The 25,673-nt window shown below is 32.5% G+C and overlaps 2 protein-coding genes across 3 annotated transcripts in view; both read right to left on the bottom strand.

The window, feature by feature from the left end:
* Nucleotides 1–25,673, bottom strand: part of LOC120766583 (transcription factor kayak) — a 46,170-nt gene that overhangs the window by 7,943 nt on the left and 12,554 nt on the right. The gene's annotated exons all lie outside the window — the stretch shown is intronic.
* Nucleotides 14,948–22,360, bottom strand: LOC120766584. 2 transcript variants are annotated; one of them, XM_040092181.1, is made up of 4 exons: nucleotides 22,095–22,360; nucleotides 20,723–21,106; nucleotides 18,752–18,785; nucleotides 18,270–18,679 (listed from the first exon to the last, which is right to left on the bottom strand). In XM_040092181.1, exons 1-4 carry the CDS (start codon nucleotides 22,176–22,178, stop codon nucleotides 18,600–18,602), a joined length of 582 nt encoding a protein of 193 aa, XP_039948115.1. In that variant the 5' UTR covers nucleotides 22,179–22,360; the 3' UTR covers nucleotides 18,270–18,599. The 2 variants fall into 2 exon arrangements, with proteins under 2 accessions (XP_039948116.1, XP_039948115.1); XM_040092182.1 differs by lacking the exons at nucleotides 18,270–18,679; nucleotides 18,752–18,785 and adding an exon at nucleotides 14,948–16,195 and having other exon boundaries at nucleotides 22,095–22,357.

Here is a 25,673-nt window from a genome sequence, read left to right as displayed (position 1 = left end):
ATATGTATAAAAATAGACATAGATTGTCACATTCGTATTTTTCATCGCCTCAAACAGGTGCTTTGCTCTTTATGTTATTTTGATGTCAAATTTTAACTATTTCTCTGATGGTGCGTGTTCGAGGACGAGAGAACGTAAAAATAACAATGTACAATTAAATTTATTGACTCTCCAATTAGTGTTTTTAAATTGAATTATTCATTACCTTTACAATTTAGGTATTTGCAATTTTTATAAATTACTTATTTGTACATTACATTTTCACTAATGTTTCAGGGTAAACAACACAAATGTATGTATTTGTATTTTCATAAACTATTTAAGTAAATAGCTTATTTGTTATAAATTGAGATTTCCCTTTATGAATAAGTATCTTAAGAGAATAAGTTTGACTATATTTTTGAACCTGATCTTTACAAATTACATTGCAAGAATTAATACATGACTCCTCGGTATTTGGGTAATAATATTATTCAAATCTGAAATGTCGTCTGATTGTGGAAGGGGTCAATTATTAGTCACCTTCATTTCAATTGTATACTTTGAACAAGTGGGAAATGTTAATACGAAAGATTTTTAATAATTAGTTTTTTACAGATCCCATTTAATAAATAATTTATACAAATTTAGAAAGCCTGTTATACGTCGCACTTACATCGCATATCTGCTAATCTAGTAAAACCGTTAGTATGTACATATGAAAGTTATGTATGAAAATAATGTTCATGTATTCGTACGAGTCTATACGCAATAAATCCATAAAAACATCATATGTACATGAATACACCAATATGAATACACAGAAATTTATATTATGATGAATACAAAAATATTGAGCTTGCTCAATGAAGCTTGGTACATTTGTCTCAAATAGACACATTGGAAGTGTATATACATACATACTTATGTAATTCTTATTGGTGTTAAAACCGTTCGGGATTTATACGTATACATTTGTATGTGTGTAGCTATTTCTGGCGTCCTGACGTCTCATATGATATGGGCACCCAATGTTTATGCCTGTTGCATGTTTGGAAAAAAGAGTCAGCTGATCAGTTGTAGTTGATTTTATGTAATACTAATTTTCAGCAATAAAGTTCGGGTGTAAACCAACATTTTATACTCGCAACTTGCAAGGAGCAAAGCCGAGAAAATACTTTCAGGTGTGGCAAAACTTAACATAAACAAGTAAGGAAGGGCTAAGTTCGGGTGTCACCGAACATTTTATACTCTCGCATGGTAAAGTGATAATCGAGATTTCATTATTCGTCATTTAAATATTTTTCAAATACCGTATTTTTGTAAAGTTTTATTCCGCTATCATCATTGGTTCCTAATGTTTATACTCGTATTATACAGAGAAGGCATCAGATGGAATTCAAAATAGCTTTATATTAGAAGAAGGCGTGGTTGTGAACCGATTTCACCCATATTTCGTACATGTCATCAGGGTGTTAAGAAAACATTATATACCGAATTTCATTGAAATCGGTCTAGTAGTTCCTGAGATATGGTTCTTGGTCCATAAGTGGGCGGCGCCACGCCCATTTTCAATTTTTAAAAAAGCCTGGATGCAGCTTCCTTCTGCCACTTCTTCCGTAAAATTTAGTGTTTCTGACGTTTTTTATGAGTCGGTTAACGCACTTTTAGTGATTTTCAACATAACCTTTGTATGGGAGGTGGGCGTGGTTATTATCCGATTTCTTCCATTTTTGAACTGTATATGGAAATGCCTTAAAAAACGGCTCTGTAGAGTTTGGTTGACATAGCTATAGTAGTTTCCGAGATATGTACAAAAACTTAGTAGGGGCGGGGCCACGCCCACTTTTCCAAAACAATTGGGTCCAAATATGCCCCTCCCTAATGCGATCCTTTGTGCCAAATTTCACTTTAATATCTTTATTTATGGCTTAGTTATGACACTTTATAGGTTTTCGGTTTCCGCCATTTTGTGGGCGTGGCAGTGGGTCGATTTGGCCCATCTTCGAACTTAACCTTCTTATGGAGCCAAGGAATACGTGTACCAAGTTTCATCATGATATCTCAATTTTTACTCAAGTTACAGCTTGCACGGACAGACGGACGGACAGACAGACATCCGGATTTCGACTCTACTCGTCGCCCTGATCCCTTTGGTATATATAATCCTATATCTGACTCTTTTAGTTTTAGGACTTACAAACAACCGTTATGTGAACAAAACTATAATACTATCGTTAGCAACATTGTTGCGAGAGTATAAAAATTTTGTGAATTAATTCTACATTCATTGTTCGACGAAAGCAAAAATGGATTCCAATCAAAAATCGTATTTTATTAACTTATCTTAGGACATAAAATAACTTAGTTCTATTTCTATATTTTACTACATACTGATTAGAGGTATTTTTGAATAACCTGTCCTCATAATTTCATTCAAATATCACATATGGTGGTTATAGCCCTGACAGACGACAGCGCTAATATGCATTAGCGGGCTTAATTTACATTTACTTGCACATTTGACCCATGTTAATATAAATTTGTAATGCACGAGAATTCCGTGCATTTAGCTGAATTTACCAAATTTGAGTAGGCAAAACTGCTCAAAAATGGCCGATTTTTGCTATTATTTGACAGATGTCGCTTGAAGTCTGCTGCCTCCTTTGCGTTTACAGCATCAGAGGTAAGCAGTTTTATATTGCTAATTAAATTATGTGCAAGTACATATATTAACAAAAACAAATCTTAATATTTCTAGATGACAGAAAATAAACAACGCACAGTTTGCTATCCATTTTTTTTTTTCCAAAAATACCAAAATTTCTATTCATAACACAGTACAACAACAGCTAAATTCCAAGTCAGGGTGATGGTATTAGGTCAGTATATGTAGTAAAACCCTCAAAGGGTTCGGCGTTCGTATGTGTCAGTTTTTTTTATGACCTTTTAAATTTTTTCCTTATCTTGATGTTTTTCGCTTAGTTGTAACATTTTGGCTAAAACGTAGTTTTTTTTATGTTAAAGTTTGGGAGTTTGCATTAAACTATAGCATATCCAATATTATACGTTCAGTTAATTTTGCTAAGATATTTTACTTACTGACAGATATATAGGTATAGTAAAACTAACCGGAAGTTTGAAAATTGTATATTAGATATATGGGGTATAAGGGATGTATTAACCTGCTTTTATCTATATTTGGCAATACCACATATTCTTCTTATCTTTAGTTCCGCTTACGCGGTTATAGCCGAGTTTTTCTTTTTCGCTTTCAGTGCTAGGTTCTTCTCCACCTGGTCTTTCCGACGGAGGGTGATCTTCCTCTGTTTACCCCGGCGGGTACTACGTCGAATACTTTCAGAGCTTAAGTGTTCTCATCCATTCGGACAACATGACCTAGCCAGCGTAGCGCTGTCTCTTAATTCCCTGAACTATTCGTCTGCACCATATAGCAGAAAGAGGACTACCCTACATTATTAACAGAAAAATATGCTCTTTGAGTATCATTAAGCTACCTCACATACCATCAGTAATATACATATGTAGACTTTATATCGCATATATTGCAAATTTGTCCCAGATTTTCAGCTGTTTTTCACTCTCTTTTACAAAGATAACTCACATATTTCTTTCTATCGGTATAAAAAACTATTATCACCTATTTTCAATTATATAACTAACACATTGGCCGATATTTTCGATGCAAAGTCAATTTAGGCATCCAATTTTGACAATACTTAGAGTTGAGATGGCATACCTGCAAAGTTTTATCCCGAAATATTCATTCCAGCTTGATTTGTCAAAATGGAATTTATTATTGTACTATGGCAGGCTTGGTTGTAGTCAGATTTTACACCCTAACATAGAAATGTGAGGATAGAGATATACATAAGTATACCGAGTTTGGTTGAAATTGGTGGACTAGGTGCTGAAATATGTGATTTCAACTAAAAGTAGTTTTTAACGAGTGGGCGGGGTTATAATTTTTTATCTTAACTTGTGGTTTATCACATCTTATTGCTTTTCATTAAAGCAGTTTTGTAGGTGGGGCAATGACCCATTTACGTCCACGTACAATACCATTTTCACTGTTTGACCAACGAATACATGCATGTATAAAGCCAAGTTACGCTTTGCACGCACAGATGGACGGATGGTCTCGTAATATTGAAAATGGATGTACGTATCTATAACTCTATATCTATCGTCATTGCTTTTAGGTGTTATAAACGTTCGATTGCAAGAGGATATAAAAAAGTTCGCCAAAAGCTTACATATCTACATACATGTACAATGTCGACAGCGTTTGTAATTTTTTTTCTTTTACCATTTATGGGAAAATGTGAAAATGTTCCCCATTTCTAGCGCATGAAGTACGACTTGAAGTGTTTTTAATGAAACGCAAATAAATGACTGTCTGAGCAACTTCAGCAACTCTAGCACCTACACAAAACAGAATATGAATGTACAGTAGAATCGCACAAAAGTTAACTCGCGAGAAAGTTAAAATACAGCTTAGTTGACGTACCGCTCTAAAAAGTTAACTTAAATAGTTAACATATCTATTTTTTTCAAACCCCACCGTTTGTTTGGCAAGAAAAATAATTGCTACGTATGTACTCTCCGAATTTCTATGTAAAATATTGTCGGGAGGTATGTACATATGTGTATAAATTGTTTGTCATGAGCGTTTGAACTTGTGAATTGGTTATAGTTAGTGTGTTAAAAAATGTCAAGAAAGCAGAAAAAATCATTGCAAATCAGATTAAATTTACGAAAAGACGGCACCGGGACGAAAAATAGCTAATTATAGAATCACATTTACGTTGTGTGCGAGCGCAGATGGTTCGCATAAGTTGAAATCATTAATAATTGGTAAATCCGCATCCCCCGTTGCTTCAAAGGGTTTAAAAACCCATTGGAATATGCTAAATCGCAAAAGTCTTGGATGAATTCAAAAGCCTTCGGGAGGTACAATCGTTGTTGCAGTTGAATGCATCAATACCTTGATAAAGTGGTATAGAAACAATAATGATGCAAATCAGATATCACATCCTATTAATATGCCCACGAAAATTGTCAGGAGCTTTACACAAAAGAAATTTGACGCGATAAAAAATCAAAAATTATTTTGACTATCCATTTTTTACATCCTTTTTATTGATATTCTAAGAATACAAAACATAAATAATATAAGAAAAAAATTAAATTTAAAGAAACTGCAGGTCGGCGAAGTAGAGACTGATGAAACAATGGCTTGTCCTGGTGTGCAGGATTCCGTGACCTAGAATGAAAATTTATGCGAAATCCGTGAAGAGTAAAAGTGTAGTTATCGCACTACGAAACGTGTAACTCGGAAAATAATTTGAATTTCGAAAAATCCTCTTAGAGACATTTTCTTGAAGGGTTATACTAAAAAATATGCAAAAAAAAAACGATTTTTTCGAATTTCTAAACCAGAACACCCCCTTAAACCAGCCCTTACAAATTAGTATGCACATGTGTATGTGTAATATGAAAAAGTACAAACTAAATCTAAGTTTATGTTTTTTACGAGTAACCAAAATTATAACCACAGGCTCCCCCCTTAAGGGATCTCGGTGTGAAAATTTCGAAAAATTGTCTTTTTTTTGTTCCACTATCGGATAGTATACACTGTTGAAATCAAAATTCAAATTATTACAGTCGTACAACGTTTTTTTGTAGAAAGGGAATAAGTGGGGTACGCTACCGCTCAGAATGGTGTTTTTCAAAACGGTTTCCACTCTCAACGGAAGAGTTTTGAAGATATCTAGTTCCACTTTGGGGAGAACATTTTTAACGTCATTCGGTATCGCGACTTTTCTACAGAGTAATAATCTTTTAAAAATTTTGATATAGATCAAAATTGCAATCGTAGACATTGTACAGGACATTTTTGTTTTACGTGTAATTTCAATAATTTATTTAACTATTATATACTCAATAAATTAACACAACAAAATAATTTTGTAAACGTCATGAATGTATTTATTTAAAAAAAAAAACCCGGACCGATTAGTCAATTTCAATATTTAAAAAAAAAAATCACGAAAATCAGTGATTTTTCGGAGGGTAACATTGAGATAATCCCCTAACTGATTAAAAAAAACATCATTATACTAATTACTAAAGATTTTCAAGTGTGTTTTTTTTTACCAGGAGTTTGTCTCATAATCCAACTACAATTTTTCGATATCATCGGTTTCATTTCTAAGTAGTAATCCCTCAACTACAATCAGAGCTGCTTGGCTTTGGCGAACGGCGAAATACGACGAACCCCAGACAAGGATGTCATTGTTGCGTCTACACAATGATTTAAGTTATTCATACGTTCTTGGGCGCGACACACGGATGCAATGCAAACAACAATAAAAACCCAAAAACTAAGTTTCTGCATATATGTATACTTTTTATATGGTATGGGATGCGAAGCATATATGGAAAACAGGAGAATCGGAAACCAAGCAAAAGCCACACCCTACATACACCAACAAACCGGCGCCGACATTCTCCCAAACAACGTTGCGTTGCATAAATGCATAAGCAAACATATATACAAATGGTGCTATATATGAGCATACATCTGCACTTGGAATCTTAACAAGGCATGCCATTGAAGGAATTCTTGGCCAGTACGACAGTAAAAGTTATTTTCACTTTTCCTACAACTTAAGAGAACCCCCCTCTGCGCAGAAAGAGGCGTCGTCCCTCATACGAAACTTTTTTAAACTGAATACAATGGCCTTTTACATACTGTTATAATTCGAGAAGGGAGTATGCTGCTTTCTATTTAAGTTGATGTCCTTTTCAAGGAAATTTCGAAGTTTTCTTTCTTTATTGATTGTTTGTGATAATCACTTCTTCTCGTATTCCGTTTTTGTGATATTCTAACTTATTCTATTCAAATGAATTTGATTTCGATTCAAAGACTTGAATTCTTTTCCCGAAAATTGTTATTTTTATACCCTTGCAACGTGATTTTACAGAGTATAATAGTTTTGTTCTCATAACGGTTATTTGTATCACCTAAAACTAGTCGAGATAGTATTAATCGAATTAGTACTTCAAAAATCGTGTCAAAATAAAGAGGCAAGGACGCTGCAGTGCTGCAGTTTCTATTTTATGTCAGAAAGCAGCTTGTATAATTTAGAGGACAATGCAGCTAAAAAATGGAGATGCAGATACTCCAGCAGGTACACCCAACTCTTTTTCACACGGTAGATACGTTCCTCAGAAATCCGTGTAAAAAAACCCTATAGTAAAATGGGGGATACGCTCCATGTCATATGAAAACCGTGTAAGATGAAATAAAGAACTATATTTACTTCGAAAAACCGTGTAAAAAATGTTGAAAACTATAAAATTTCAGATATGCTTACAAATTGTATATTCATATGGCATTTTATTGAGCATTAAAACTTAAAATACATAATTCATACGGGTGAGAAATTGGTAGATTAAGCAAAAAACAAAAGAAATCTGTTAATCCAGAACTAAGAACAGAAAAATTAGAATAGAAATAAGGAAAAAATATTTACATAGCTACATAATTAATCGTCGCTTCTTGATAACAAGCGCAATTGTTTGCAACGAACTGGACTAAAGTCGGTATCATCGCTGGAGATATCCATTTCAGCAATGTAAATATCATGCGAACAAAATGTGTAAGCGTTATCGAATAAGAGGACTTCCCAGTTACTACTATGTATTTTCATTTCAGCAATGGTCCTTAGTTTGGTAAAAACAAACATAATTACAGGACAGTGATTTTGAAACCGTAGTAGATTAAAAATTTGTTACAAAAAAAAAAAAAATTGTTGTAAAAAAAAAATCCGTGTAAAAAAGAGTTGGGTGCACTTAATATATTAAGGGTCTTATGATACGACTTGGAAACCACTTGTACCTTTTGTAGAGCTTTATCGCCCAAAGTATTTAAATAGTGAAGATCATACAGTTCAAAAATTATTCCAACACAATTAAGTGATGTTTGGTACTAATAATTGAGTTATATACATATGTTAACGTTATTTTAAATAATATGCTTATTTCAATTGTAAGCGGTTATTTTGGCGTGACTTTGATGTAAGAAAATTTAATATCCCCAAATTATGAATACGAATTTATGTTTAAACCCATAAAATAAGTAATATATAGTATAGATATACATATATGTATGTATGAATTTTAGGTGGACTTTGACTCGTGGCAGCTGGTTTTGTGTGGTTTTAAATGACACTAAAGCGTTAGTTAAGAAATGGACACGTATGTACATACTTATGTATTTATATATGTATATCTAAGTAAGTGCATACGTACGAAAAAGAAAGATATCGACTCTTAGCGGGCTATTCACATGCAAACGTATGTATAGGTACATTCAATACCATATTTGTGTATGTGCATACCTGCATTTGGCATTTTGCGAGGGGAAAAGTCTGCAAAATGACTAAATGTTAGATATACATACATGAATTCTCTTAAGATATTAATAGTAATTCCAATATACGAGTATAAGTGGGGACGGTAAATTTATTTGGCATATTTTTCGAAAACCAAATACTCAGTTACATGAACCATACATAGATAGTATGTAAAGTTTGCTTCATTGCTACCCTTGCTGACTGAAACTCCGCAATTTTGTTCAACTTTTTGCGCTTAAAATGGAACTGGGCAATGCTTTTCTTCATTTATTTGACATTATTATACTACATACACCCTCGAAGTGTTGATACGAATATGTGATGTGACATGGGCTGTGGCGACGGGCATACATTGATAAGCGAATGCGATAAGTAATACACAGTAATATAGTGGTTGCGCAAATACATATTAATTTTTGTGGTATGTTTTTAAGAAATTAAAACTGGCGATTGGTTTTCGTGGAAACGAGTTTTCTACTTTTAAAGTTGTTATTTTGGTAAACGTACACATATCCATAAGGCATATTCAAAAATTGTGGTAAACTGAGTATGTAAAAAACAAGTAAGGAAGAGCTAAGTTCGGGTGTAACCGAACATTTTATACTCTCGCATGATAAAGTGATAATCGTGATTTCATTATCCGTCATTTACATATTTTTTTATTTTGCTGTAAAATTAATTAGAATAGTAGTTCCTGAGATATGGTTTTTGGTCCATAAGTGGGCGACGCGTCGCGACGCCACGCCCATTTTCAATTTTTAAAAAAGCCTGGGTGCAGCTTTTTTCTGCCATTTCTTCCGTAAAATTTAGTGTTTCTGACGTTTTTTGTTAGTCGGTTAACGCACTTTTAGTGATTTTCAACATAACCTTTGTATGGGAGGTGGGCGTGGTTATTATCCGATTTCTTCCATTTTTGAACTGTATATGGAAATGCCTGAAGGAAACGACTCTATAGAGTTTGGTTGACATAGCTATAGTAGTTTTCGAGATATGTACAAAAAACTTAGTAGGGGGCGGGGCCACGCCCACTTTTCCAAAAAAATTACGACCAAATATGCCCCTACCTAATGCGATCCTTTGTGCCAAATTTCACTTTAATATCTTTATTTATGGCTTAGTTATGACACTTTATAGGTTTTCGGTTTTCGCCATCAACTCTACTCGTCACCCTGATTACTTTGGTATGTATACTATATAACCCTATATCTGACTCTTTTAGTTTTAGGACTTACAAACAACCGTTATGTGAACAAAACTATAATACTCTCCTTAGCAACTTTGTTGCGAGAGTATAAAAATACTATACATACATACGTATAATCGGATTTTTATATTCTTTTCGATATTTGGAAAATATGTATGTTGCTGTTGAAGAATATCTAGTTATGTTTCACATTTGGCGTGCCATGGTGATTTCAGTTTCCTTAGTAAACCCAACGCTTGTGGAAACAAGACCAGATAAAATCTGAGACAAAAGTTGTTTTTGATTCCATAAATTTACAAGTAAAAGCAGCAAGAAAGTTATCATATTGATTTCGTAAAAGAGAGTATGTGGATCCCTCATTAACAGGTTTAACCGCTATCTTCAAAGCTCCTAAGTTTTGCTTTATATATTTTAAACCAATTTTCCTACTGTGAAAGGCTTAATTGACAAATCGTTTAAAATGAAAATATAAAGTTTTTTCTTGATTAAAAAAAAGAAAACTTAAAATAAATTATGATTGCTTATAGAAAACAGAACCAAAGGTTTGCTCAGTTATCTTTAAAACTTTGTCTTCGGCATTGAAATTCTCAAACTAAACTTTTTATAATCTAATCGTTTTTCGTTGGAAATTTAGTTCTGTATTTAATATTTCTATATAAATACATACATATGTACATATGTATATAAGCGACAATATATATGTAATAAATTCTTTTAGTTATGTGTATGATAATGTATTTTTTATTAGTTACATATTTAAATGTATGTTAATTGAAAGTTGTTAAGGTGGTTGAATACATACTTTTGCCAATGGTGAGAGCGCCGTACTAAATGGCAGGCTCATATAGTCTTCACTGAAAATATTGTAGTTGTCCAGCGTCATTTTTGTTATTAACAATTAGAATTTTTTAAATTCGAATTAAGTTTTCCAAGCTGTTTTGCTACGCAGCGGTTAAAATTTTTAAAGTGCTATCAATAATTGTTTTTTTTTTTTTAATTCAGTTAATCAAACGTTCGATGAAACAGACACAAAACTGTTGCAGATATGTTTTTTAAACGGTTTACAAGTCAATACATACATACATATGTTTGTATGTAAATTTACGCGCAATAAGAAAATTATTCAGGCCCGCCTATAAATGTAGTGATACTATGTTGGCGCACTCTGCTAAACAAACAGATGACTCAAATACAATTTCTGGCGAAAACGTTTTATAAATAAATATTAACACGTTGATTTCATAGGTGATGTTATTGTTGCCGCCGTTTTTGTGCTTGTTATTTTCGCTTATCCGTTTTGTTGAGTTTAGTTATCTTTTGGTTACGCAGAAACAAATTCACCGAACCAGTAGTCGGTCGTCGTTTGGGTTGTGCAGTCTTAAAGAAAATGCTTAATATACATATGTATATTTATTTTTTCTTAATTTTTCTTTTACTGTATTAAAAGCACGCGCATCACTTTTTCACTTGTCAAATTATTTCACTCAAGATTTTATTTTAGAAAAAATCAATTTTGTCTAAAGTTCAACTATTCCTTTTAGGCAATCTGTTGAAAAGCCGTATTTGCGTAGTTTCTGTTACTATAGCGGCAACCCCGATCTCATATTTAATAAATTAACACTGATACCTTCAACGCATTGGAATTGACTGAATGCGTCATCGTTATAAAATTTCGTTTTTATGTGAAATGTTGACAATGAGCTAACTAAACGACACACGACAGTACGAACAGCTTACGCAAGTATACGAAGACGATAACAGCCGAGTGGAAAAGAGCGGTCGTGCTATTGGCAATATCGGCAATTTAGCAATCAAGTCGTATATTTGAGTGTAATCATTTGCTCTGGCAATTGTGCCCTTGCCATTTCTGCTTCTCTCATTTCAGCTAATTTACGAAAAGCACACTTTTCGCTTTTTGGTGCGGTCAATTCACTTCAACTCAAATGAGCAAGCGAAAAACCCAACATGGCGTATGAGTGATACTGAATGCTTAATGTAGATACATACATACATATGTATGTACATATGTATGTCCAATATAATGCTCTAGAGTTTACAATCCAAATACGCAGTTGATACGAGTGAAAATGATTAGGTCAAAGAAATTTTGCCAAAATAGCATGCATATACATATTTCATATGCATATGCTATTTACATACACAAGTTCTATATCATATTTGCTTTTGCTGGGTGCTGCTGTTGCTGTAAAGTCATGAATAGCAGGATATTTGTTGGTGTCTCATTCAAAAATCGTCGAAATCTGACAAGAACTTTTCAAGCTCATGGACCTTGGTGTCTATGGATGATTTTATTATTCGGAACACTGCAACGCCTTTAAAACCTCATTCCCCAAAAAGATATGAAGGATTATAACTAAGCACTAAACTAAGATATCAAATTATCATTTGGCACAGGGGATTGCTGTAGCAAGGCCACTTGTGAACTCCTACCGACAACGTGGAAATGGATGAAATCGGATGGTAACACCGATCACTTCCCATATAACAGTACTGTTAAAAAAGTTACCCTCGAGATGGTATGAGAGAGCTTTAAAGGAAATTATTTCAAAATAGGACGATGGGCGTGACCTTGCCTACTTTTAGGTGATATCACATATGTACATATGTATGTACGTCGAGACTCGCCCCGCCGATTTCAAGCAAATGTGGTACGTGACATACCTCTGATATTTTTATGTTACATCGTGAAAATGTTATGTTCCATCGCCTACTTCCCATATAACACAATTTTAAGTTCCAATAGAAACTTTCACTTTCCAGTATACAAATCAAGAATCACTTAATATATCAGGATAAAGCTTTGCAAAATAGTGCCATTGAGGCACTAAAAATAGCTCAAATTTAACCAACCAATTTTTCGGAAAAATTTTATTATATATTGTCCGTTTATCAGAGATAATTTTAATGAAATATTACGAAAACAGTGTCCGTGTGTCCGGTCATTGGAACGTGCTCATGTCATTTCACAAGCGCGAATACCGAAAATTTACACCCTCCTATAAAGAAGTCCGTTCTTTGTCTTAAAAAAATAATTGTTTCAAAAAAACGAACTAGGGGGTGCTTATCGCCAATACGCATTATAAGCATACATACATATGTACATACTTATATGTAAAGAAAAGTATATATGAATGTATGTATGTAGGTATTTACAGAAATGTATCGCTACCAAAGCTTATCAACATTACGGCATTTATAGTAAAGTACGCATACACAGTATGTACGAATAATTCCAATGCGATAAGAAATTCAAGGAAAGTTGAGCACCCAACTTATTCACGCTTTATTACTAACAGCCGTACCAATGAATTGCAAATTCTAAGCGTAATATTTAAAAACATATTTATTATACATACTATATTTAATAAGTATACACATTATTAGAAGAAATTGTAAACGTTGATTTGTGGAAAAGATGATGCACATACATACATATGTATTAATTATATGTACTATATATTTATCGAGTTGATGTGGAATGACGTTTTAAAGGTAGCTCGATAGTCGAAAATCTCTATAACGGATATATTGGGGATAAAAAAAGGTCTGGGCTTGTTGCTCATATACATATGTATACTTGCAATTTCATAAATAAATATATCACACACTGTTCAGCATATTTGAGGTTTGTTAGGATAACGCAAATCATTATATAACTGTATGTATGAATATTATATTGGAGTCGTTAAACTATCTTACATATTGACCAATATATAAGGAGTAAAGTCTATCAGATGTTTGAAAATTTTGATATTAGTTAGGCTAGTTTTCACACTTAGATAGACCTTTACCAGAAAAGATCCGATTACTAATTTTACTAAGACAACTTACATATTTGCAGATACATAAAGTCGAAAGTTCGAAAATCTTTCGAATAGGTATGTACATATGTATATGCTATGTTTTGTTATTATATGAATAAATGTATTTAAACCAAAGTTATTTATTGAGTTAAAGTTAGTTTTGTACTATTTAATACAAAACAAATGTGTGGAAACGAATTAGTGAAGTATTGTTGGATATAAAAGTTAAACATATTATTGTAAAATTCATTGTAAATCAAAGAAACACGCACTTTAAATAGTAGAATTTTTGAACTTTAAATTCAAATATCTCAAAAACCATAAGTCAGCGGCAACCAACGAGAGATCCAAGTTGAGGAACTTTTTTAATAGGTTTTTGAGCGTACTATTCGCAACATCATCACCCATCTTCAGACCCAGCATTAATTATTGGATAATATTAACTTGCCATAGCTGAGAAAGTACACGAAGACCGTGGAGAGTCAATTTGGCGCCCTTCGCAGCAACTAAGACTGACGTATGGAAATTGAAAGCGTACAAATACAGCTTCTGCAATAATTGAAACCGCTCAATCTTTCCAAGCGACATCGCCTCGCTTCCTGGCTATTAAAAAGTTCCAAGAGATCCGACGTTTTCGAGCCAAATTTTGTTCAGCAAAATTGCCTCCTTCTGTCATTTGTCATTTGCTGTCATTTCATCCAGAAAAATCAACCAACGGTTTGGTGTGGTTTGTGGGCCGGGGGAATCATCGGTCCATATTTCTTCGAAAATGATGCCGGTGAGAACGTAACCGTCTATGGCGACCGTTATCGCGCCATTATAACCGACTATTTGATGCCTGAAATTGAAGCTCGTGATCTCGGAACCTCGAAATGGATCACCCTTTATACATATATATATATTTATATATTTAAACCCCAAAGCAGGGAATGTTATTCTATATCCCAGTCAACTTTTGAGACTTACCATTAACAGAAAATGATAATATTAAAGACACTGGGATCCACATATTAGGCATCTATGGGCTTTAACAGTTATGGTCCGATTTTGATAATTTTTAGACTTCAGATGGCGTACATTAAAAGCACTACTTGTGCACAGTTGTATCTTTATATATTTATTGGCGCTTGCTTTGAAAGAATTACCTTTTTACTCATGCAGTGCTGGCCCATCCATATTGACAAATTTGGCTCTTGCTTAGGGCGCATAATTGTTTAGGCCGCATTTTTGCTATTTTTTTTACATATTAGGGCAATTCACAATCTGGTGCAAATGGTCTTGCATACGAGATTGTGAATTGCCCTATTATTATATTTTGCAAAAATGTTTTATATACATACATATGATTTTTGTATTATATATAAATTAAACCGGCTTATTACCTTAGATTCGTTTAAAGATATCCCTCCCTTTTTTGTATGTTCTGCAATAGTATTTTCAATTAATTTCAAAGCAAATAATATTATAATATTAATTAACAGCTGTTTATTATGCGAAATGTGTGTTTTTGTGTTTTTTAATAAAATGATCTGAATAATTTTTAAAATTTATATATTATTTGACTAGGGCGGTAAATCGTCTCGGACCTGTACTCAAGGTACAGCTTGTACCGACGGACTAACAGACAGACAGTCACCCTGATTTCAACTCCATATACTATATGACAAAATACCGTTAAATGAACAAACCGATTGTGCTCTGCAGCAATATGTTGCAAGAATAATACATGAAAATCTGTATTCGTACATTTTGATGTTACTCTTCAACTTTGACTAATTAAAACTTAACATTTACTTACTTGATCTCAATTTTACAGATTTTTGAATAAATCATGTGCTTAAACTTGGTTGCAATTACTTGTATATTTTACAAGGTTATTCTGTGAATTTTCGATGTGTTTTTGTACAATGTATTTGTGCCAAAAACAGGCATTTAGTGGATCTTTAGTGCAAAAATTTCAATTATTTCTCTATTCAAAATAAATTCCTTGGTAATAAGGTAGATAAACTTTACTATTTGGAGCAAAAGTAGTCTCAAGCCTTACCGAAATTAAGATTATTCAATTAAGTGATATTATACAACTACACTAGGACCTGAATGGGGACTAGTTTATCAAATATATAACAGTGGCTAAATACATACTTATATTAAATATCAAAACATTCCAGTTTTGAGCAATTTTATTTCCCTTAATCAAATCTGTAGATTTGATATGTACATACATATGTACATTAATAAACGCAGTACTAAACAAATGAACAAAAGTGGTGCGATGCACTGCGATTCTTGCCTGATGACTCATATGTATTACCAAGAATTCGCTCCAACTTAACATGTGCCGAGAGTAAAACAAATACCAACAACGCATTGCTTTCTAACTTTTACGGCTCACAGCGTGCCATGGTTGCCGTTGCGCCCAATAGCGCTTAACATACAGGTATTCATATGTATGTATATGCGAGCCTGAACTTGACATGCCTCCACTTGTACTACCAATTTAATAATGGTTGGTTATCAGTCGATACTTATTAACATTTCACTCAAATACCTAACGTCACAAATATGAAGATGAAATACTAATTAAATATAGTATATTGTAGAAAACCCTATGTAGTAGAACCAAATCCACAATTGTTTCAAAAATAATAGTATAATAATTAAAACTAGTGGTTTTCGCGGAAAACATTTTGCTTTTGAAAACTCTCTTTCTCGTGGTAACTAAATTTAATGAATTCTGAAGCTGCCTAGAAAGAAAAAAAAAACATTTGAAAAAATGTATATATTATATACATATAAAAAGTAGATTTGACTTTATAATGTTTACATGATATCTTTTAATAAAAATTAATCAAATTTAGCCTGGTAGAGATATCTTAAATTATAAATAATTTAAATAAAATATTTAATGAGCTTTTTAAGCATTTAACTCTTATTATCTTTTTAAATAATTGTTTATTTACGAAAATTAAAATACGCTGAAAAAAACTAAGTTTTCTATTGTAGAAATGCTTATGGAAAAGGAGAAAAAAAAGTTTTTAAGTAACAAAACGGGTTGAAATAGTTGTATTTAATACTTTTAAAGTTTTTTTCTTATATTTTGATTTCACACAAAAAATTACTTTTTCCTTAATAGTGTCCGCCTGTTGCCTTTATAACAATTATGTTTGTTTTGTTGCATTTGTTGTTTGTAATAATTAGTGACTATGGAACTTAAAAAAACTATTCGTGAAAGAAAATGTCAATGTTATCCTTACCGAATTTGACCGATGACACGGTGTAGAATCATCTTGAAAAATTTTGTTTTCCTACGTGTTGAGTTGTGGTCCCCAAACCATAATTTATGGCGAATTCTTTACAGTACTCTGAACACATTAATCACCAAATCGTTCGTTGACTTTGCGACGAACCATGACTCCCGAATCTGGTTCAATAAGGTTTATTTTGCTTTCGTCTAAAAACACTATACAATTCCATTCATTTATGAACCAATTTGATCTTTCCCTGCACTAATTTGGAAGGGTAAGACTCATTTTTGCTGTATGAAGCGGGGATTTTGCAGCTCTTCGGGCATTCAAATTATTTTCTTTCAACCGACGTTTGACAGTTGAGCTACTAAGTTCTATTCGACGTACATCTTTAAGCTCCGCAGCAATTTCTGGGGCAATAATATCTATTTTTACTTTGCAATCAAAACCATCGTTTTCACTTTAAATTTACTTAATTCACCAGTTGCTCAAAATATAATTTAAAATTCAATTAAATTTTTGTACAAGCGGAATTTTCCTTAAAAACCCTGAATATCCCACAACTGCAAAGACATTTTCAATCGAGTTTTTAATGAACGGGAGTATATATTTCCATTGATTTTTCATTGATGATGAAAATATGGTTGAGCTAAATGTTCCATTGTATTGAGATATTTTTCCTAGTATCCGTTATACCATAATATTTATATTAACTTACTTATTTGCACATATTAACTGAGAGTGGGATGTCAAACTGAACCATTTCATGCAATTACTCAAAAATAGAGATCTATGTACATAATATACCAGGTTGAGGAATATATTGTACATACTAACATATATTATATGGCAAAAGGTGGCCGGAAGGACCGAAATATCATGTGTTAGCAAATTAAATAAATTAACATTGAACTCGCTGTTGTTAATATACCGATCAGTTAATATTAAAATCCATACAAATACAATTTCAGAAAATGTGGGCATGTAACAGCAAATATTATATTAACATTCTTTACAAAAACAGGTAAATTCGTTATAATCATATTCTCTTATGATGTTGTTCTATTGCATGCTATATTTTGAAATTGGTTAAACGGCTTTATTTCATTGCTGAAAATCAGAATGAAAAATAGAGACAGCTATACACTTTTTTCAAAGCTCAGATAAGTGTATATATGTATGTATGTATGTGTAAATACTAATAAAATTAATTTATATTTCACAATAAGCAAAATAAAAAAGTCTCAGCAAGAGAATTAGAGAATAACCGAAATGAAAGAAACAGTCACAATACAAATGAAAATAGTTAAATACTTTAGCATTGTTCGTTTTATTTTCTACCTCTTTCGACTTTTTGAACGACTAATTACGGTTTAGACGTTTGCTAAACAACGTACACATGTATGCGTGTGTTTACACATACCTACAAGTATTATACAAAAGTTATTAATTGGTAGTAGGAGAATTCATAACAGGTGTAATAATATAATATTGAAATTTAATTGACAGTATTTCATTTATGGTAGATAATTTATTTATTTTTAAATTTGTATATTAAGCAAAGTTTAATATTCCAACTATGTACTTCAACCTGAAACCTATAGAAGAAGTTCTATTTTGGTGAATTTCTAACACTAGGTTGAGAATATTGTAATCCAATCCTAATCTCTTTGACGTTTAATTCCAATACATGTGTATAAAATGCACTAAAAGAATTAGGAGTCAATTAAGGAAGAGTGCACTATTGATTTTATTGTGATACATGGTATGTGTATTTCGTCTGACAATCTTTGGCAACAAACTGGGGTTCGAAAGAAATTTAAAGTTTTTATACTCAGAATAAAGTTGATTTTGCTTATAATAAATAATATGTATGTACATACATACATACATATGTAGTTATTTAAAATTGCGCCGTTAATATAGTTGAAAGTTCTTCGAGAATATAGACTGGAGCACCATGATCCGTTAACTCTTTAGCTACTATACAAGTAAATAATTAGTTCAGTACGAAGTTTAGTTAATGTTCGAGCAACGACATCTCTATGAACTCACCAATATAATGTGTATGTATGTATATGGAAAAATCCTGTTCCAAAAATATTTTAAGAATAAATAAAAATTTAATGTAATATTCGCTGCTAAACAGTTAGAGATAACATCTTTTAGTATTGTCCTAAATACATCTTTACGAGAGATTCGGTTTTAGAATTTGTGCAGAAGTGGTCGATCATATTTTTAAAGTCCTTATATTTAACAGGGTACTTAATTCCATTTCAGAAAAATATGGCATTAAGGAATATACATATGTATGAATGTACAGCTGCGAGCAGTGAAATAGTAGTGGGTGTTAGAGCTTTACATATCTGTGAGTTATGTAAAATGCCAAACAATTTTAACATCCATTGAAATGCAAAAGTGGATCATATTTTCCAGGCAATGTTTATTACTAAAAATATTTAGATTTGAATATGTATAAGATATGTTTATTTACAAAGATATATTTATGTATGAAAATTTTGGGGAGCAGTAAAATAGTAGTAAAGTACCAAACAATTTTTTTAAAATATACTGAAGGATTTTTGCAAGTTTCGTCTATAAGAGATCTTAGTACTTGGTAGTATGGCCATGATTTTTGATAACAGCAATACATCGCTTCTTCAGTGAATCTACGAGACTGTGGCATCTTTTCAGTGGTATGCTCTGCCAAGATTGCTGCACTACGGTCTACAACTCGTTGTTGTTTTTGTGTTTATCCTTCCACACGGCTTTCTTGACATCTGCCCAACGGTTTTCAATAGGATTTAGGCCAGTGGATTGAGCTGGCTTACCCATGACCTCAACTCCATTGACCCAAAACCACTTTTTTCCACCCTACTGGTGTGCTTCGGGTCATTATCCTGCTGAAATACCCTTTTCAGCGGCATGTCCTTTTCAGCAAATGGTATCATAATATGCTGCATTATATCCACGTATGCGTATCGGTCCATTATGCTAGTAATCTTGTGAATTGGGACTACACAAAAAAATTGGGCCTGTAAGAAAAACAGCCCAAACCATGATATTCAAACCGCTATGCTTCAAAGCTTTTGTGCTGAATCTGGATTCGTACTCTGCATTAGGGGAGCATCTTAGATACTGACGGGACCCTTAGAACAACTTTCGACACGTCTGTCCACAAGATGTTGCGCCATTTCGCAATCGGCCAATTCAGGTGTCCTTTGGCGAATTTAAGACGTCTTGCTACATGATTCTTTTTAAATAACGGTACTTTTCGAGGACAGCGGACATATAAATTATGTTGATGTAGAAGTCTTCTCACTGTATGAACACCGCAGGCCAGGTTAAGTTCATTCCGAATCTCCTTAGCTGACATTCTAGGTCGAGTCTTGGACATCTTACAACTATTCGTGTAAAATTCTCAGAAAGAATCCATCTTGCGCCCCTTTTTTGCCTTTTCGTTTTATAAATAATTGCATTGCAAATCAGTGTGGCTTAATACCCTACAAGTCTTTCCACTCCCTTGTAGGATTTACCGTTATTTATGACAGATTAAATCCATTCTCGTTTTTCTTCACTACAGTGCTTCTTGCGGCCCAATAAAAGGAGCAAAATCGTATATTTTTTTGGTTTTTGCATTGAATAATAAATAAAATATTAGGAAACTTACTTTTTGTTTAATAAAATTAAACTTTTTTAGTAAAAATTGTCTGTTTTTAATCAGCTCACCGTTCACTACTATTCTATTGCTCGCTCATAAAAACAGATATCCCAATAAAATTGGCTCTAAAAAAGTAACGGTAAGTGTTTCACACTTATTGTTGTGAATAATAGGATACTTCAGAGAATATAACTAAAATAATGATCGACGGCAATATCATAAAATAAACAAAATTTAAAGCAAAACTCTCTTGACCAATAGGCACTACTATTTCAATGCTCGCAACTGTACATACTTATTTAATATTTGTAGTAATTGTTAGTTACTGCAGATAATGGTTTGAATTGTTGCTGTTAGAGACTTACGATAAGATTATTTCGGGTGGCTGTTGTTGTTGTTGGTGTCGTAGATGTCAACGCTGATAAAGCTGGCAAAATATCAAACGACTTTTGGCTCGAAGTATTTTCATCAAAATCCACTTCCCGAACATCTTCCATTTCGGTTTCTTCTTCCTTAAGCTCATCGTCTTCATCATCGTCTGCTACTACATGGAAGTGACGATTTCGAGTTAATTTTTTGCTACGTTTTCGTTCCAATTTTAAAACTAAAGCATTTTCATGAGGATCTAAACTAACTTCCTCTTTGGCATTTGACGAGGTACGAATGGTGGGAATTTTCGCTTTTGCATTGTCAATTTTAACCTTCATGTTTTTTTTATTGAAATCGTTTCGTTCTATGGCGAGTGAATCCTAAATAGAAATAATTTATTTGAGCAAAAGAAAGTCTGTATTTAGTTTTATAACACCTTCTGACAGTTGATAATTGTCACATGTTCAACTGTCGCCACTGTCAAAACTCGGTTATTAACGAAATTGCGTGAGAATAACGATAAATTCGCGTATACTGATAATTTTGTTTAATACACACTATGTACAGGCATGTCTACATGCGTATATACATATGTACATATATGAGCATAGGTTTCATTTTATTTTTGTTTTATATTTTTCACTTTGAATACAAATATGTTAAATGTGCAAAAATTGGAATTCTCTTTTTGTTCTTTTCGAAGTACACTTTCGAAATATCAACTAAAAACTCGCAAAATTCTGTTTGTTATAGGGCTTATTTGCTACTCCGTAAGTTTTCTATATAGATTTTTGTTGTTACTGTTGCACCACACCTCGTTTGCTTATTAACTGCGTCAGCCGATACCACGCGAATTTTTCCGAACCAACTGTGATTGGGGGCGATTTTAGCTAAGGTGTGGAGTGATATTTAAAAGTCTTGAAATACAATTTTTTCGCTTTATGTGGAAACTTGCACTTTGTATTATCGTAAGATGTTTTATTTCCACAAATACATGCGTCAAATCACAAAGAAACAGTTTCACGATTAATCGATTGTTGGGCTTTTGTTCGATCCAGTAACTGCGAACCACAACAAAATTAAACTGAAAAAGCACAAGTATCTAAGTATGGACATGCATACGTGTATTTTTCTTCATATACACATTCATACATGTGTTAAAGAAACACATACCCCATTAAAGTTATATACAAATATTAAATGTTTTAACGAATTTAAGCCTTTCAGAGAAATCTTTTTAAAGTGCATATATTTTTCGGTTTTTTCTGTTTATTTTTTCTTGGGACCACAGACACAAATCAGGTTTTATGGAATACGTTTCTATTTGTATGTATCGCATGTTAAATGTATGGATGAGGGCACACGTACATACATATGTATGAATGCAGGCAAATAAGTTGTGAACGAATTCGGATACCTATGCACTAGCACTTGGTTTTCAGTAAAATACATTGAATTTAATATTTGATTGTTGGAGGGAAATACACGAAATTTAATGAAAATATACTGGAATGTACTGAAATATACGTCGCGCTTTACAAATCGTCGTTACTTTAACAAAAAGCGGAAAATAACTAAATTCATATATCACATTCTTCTGACATTCACAATCAGCAGCTATGTGCAACAGAAACATCACTAATACTAGCTACTCACATTCACCAACACAAATGCTTGCTCTAACCCCAACACGAACACTAGTTACATTGTCCGACCACTCAACAACGTTGCCATCTCTGTCTCACACAAGTGTTCTGCGGATTATAATTGCGTATACAATCTATATACATATACATATACTATTTTCAAAGTCACTTCATTTCTGGAATTTACTGAAACCAACAGATACAAATTGTACAGTGAGTACTTGAGAATGTGTTCAAACGAATTTGGATTGTCATTTCGAAGCCGAAAGCAATAAGTTTGATATATGTACATATGTATGTATGTATGTGTATACAACAATAAATTTGCATTATGATAAATAAATTATTATTTTTATAAAATTAAATATGAAATAGTATTAAGTTAGGGAAAATAATACTTTTAGCTTTCATTGGTTGTACATATTGAGGCAATTGTTAATTTTCAGGTGAAACATTTGAAATTTGGGTAATAAAATAATTTAAATACTATTTTAAAAAACAAAATATACAATGTATACATACTTACATATGTATGCAGTGAATTTAATTTTAATAGTACATACATTTACAAGCTTACAAACATACATATTAATGTACATACATATGTATGTATGTATATGTACATACAATTAATATTGTAAAATATTAATGTGCCATAATTTTCGATATAACTTTATACATTTCAGATTTTTCAAACGAATAACAATATATACATAAATGTATACATACATACATACATTGCCACATAAAAGGCAAAACTTATAGCCCTGACAGACGACAGCGCTAATATGCATTAGCGGGCTTAATTTACATTTATTTGCGCATTTGACCCATGTTAATGCAAGTTTGTAATGCACAAGAATTTCGTGCATTTAGTTGAATTTACCAAATTTGAGTAGGCAAAACTGCTCAAAAATGGTCGATTTTTGCGATTTTAGCATCAGAGGTAAGCAGTTTTCAACATTAAGTTAACATTCTCTGGTTGTATTTAACACAAAGCAACCTCGTTCTCTCCATGGCTTACCGAGCGGAATAACAGTTTTTAGTGTAGATATCTATGTATGTTTGTGATATGTACATATGTATATTGAGTTCTCTGGACATCTGTAATAAATAGTAAGAACAACTAAAATGAACATAGAAATCCATGAGTAAAATTTTTGTAAAAGTATTTTATTAACTTTAATGTGCACACAAACCGGCTACTTGCATTTGCCAAAAAGTTTGTAGACGAACCTGTGTCAGATAATCTCCTAATCGGCTAGTCAACGTAATGCATGGCATGGAGGCTTTAGGGAGTTAGAAGGGTTTGAAAATTTCAAAAAAATATTTTTTTTGTCTTATTAAATATTACAATATGTTTAAAAATTTCTCCCAATATTTTAAATCGATCCGAGTGAAATTCTAAGAGATAGACCATTCGGAAGTTCTGCCCATCAGGCCACGTCGGTGTAGCGTAAAAGTTTAAATGCGTTTTTCTCAAAACCCGAAAAGTTGTGGACCGATTTAGTTCGAATTGTGTACACCTCTTTAAAATAACATTATCTAGTTATTGAAGGAAAGATTTTTTTCATTACAACTTATTTTTTAAGCCAATAAATGCCGAAACAAATTTGGTAATGAGTCTGAGAAAAAATTAAAATTTTATTTTTTTTTCCTTCGTTCAAACACGAGATTTATATACATACTTATGTATGTACTTACGGAATATTTTTGGTTTTAGATGAACTAATAATTTTAGATGAACCAATAATAAGTTGTGCTGTCCACGGCGAGAGCACGTTTTTTTGTGAGACACGCAGGGAGATGAGGTCTCAACGGCTGAATTTTCAATTTAAATTTTTATATCAACATTTCAGGAGACATTTTTATATCAAAATTTCATCGAACCCTTCTGGCTGGGTGTAAAAAAAAGTTGTGAGGATCGCCAAACCAAAAAATTTGCAGGAAACGTGCATATGATAACCAAGTTTTGCAGTTTTTAAAAACTGTAATCAAGCACAAACATTTGTCGTCGAAAAAGAGTTTAAGTAAAATACATTTTATGCTCATTTTATTTGTTCTTATTACTTCGAACACGTCTGTTGGTATATTTTCATAAAGGCATGCGCACTAGCAATATTTACATGCGTTATACTTGTTTACGAATGTCGTATGAAACAAGTTAGCAAACATTTTGTTTGTTGATATTTTGACGGTTTTGCTAAGTTCTTTCACCACAAAGCACATTTATGATATTACCTAGAATAAGTTTCTTTACCACTTTACTCATCCCACGTTTTCTGTGTACCATATTGCATTGTGTTTGTAGGCGCGTGTATACATACATATGTACGTTTCCCGCCTGTTAAAACAAAAATCGTGATGAATCATCAGGGACTCTTCACAATAAGCCTGTCGCAAACATCACACGTGGCATGAAGAACTCTTTAGGATAAACCTCCGACAAATTAACAAATGTTACAAACTGAACTAAGAAAGCATAAAGTTACATTATTTTTTTAGGCGGATTGTTCTTTAAAGAGTTTATTAGATACAATATATTTATGTACATACATATGTATGTATGTGCTTATGTGTTAAAGAGGATTAAATATGGGTCTTAAAGTAGTTTTTTAAGAAAAGCTTATATTTGTTTGAAATTAAATAAGTTGATAAAATAAATCAGTATTAAATGAAAGGAATGTGTTTGATAGAGTTCTCCATGCACTGAAATAATTTTAAAAGGATTATCATCTATAGAAACAAACTAGTTTAACTTACAGTATTGAATACTATATTTAAAAATAAAATATAACTAAAAGTTAAAAGGTTGGTATTTTGTGAACCAATTTCACACATTTGCGGCATTAAATTATGTAAAATATATCGAATTTTATACGTTCATTTCATTTTTCTATTTCTATGTCTTACATATTAACCTATGTGTACGGTATAAACCCAACCGGAAGTTTAAATTTTTTTAGGTATATGGGGCTGTCAGTATTATTGACCGGTTTTACGCCATATCACTACCATAAAAATATGTACTCCAAGGTTCATTAAGATGCCTCACAGATTGGCCAATATACTTATAAGGTGTAGTCAACCGGATGTTTTGAAAATTTTAGGTATAGTGATATAAAAATGGCGACCGCTGCTAACCAACATTTTGCTTCGTGTGGCAGAACAATTGAAACTATGGTAAAACAGGAAATTTGAATCCTAAAAATAATATAAAACGGAATTGAAAAATATAAGAAAAAAATTAGACGTTTAGGGTACAACGTTATATACATACATACATACTTGTAAATTAACA

Source organism: Bactrocera tryoni, chromosome 1 (assembly GCF_016617805.1).
Source record: "Bactrocera tryoni isolate S06 chromosome 1, CSIRO_BtryS06_freeze2, whole genome shotgun sequence".
NCBI lineage: Eukaryota > Metazoa > Arthropoda > Insecta > Diptera > Tephritidae > Bactrocera > Bactrocera tryoni.
This window is presented reverse-complemented; position numbering and strand designations above follow the sequence as displayed.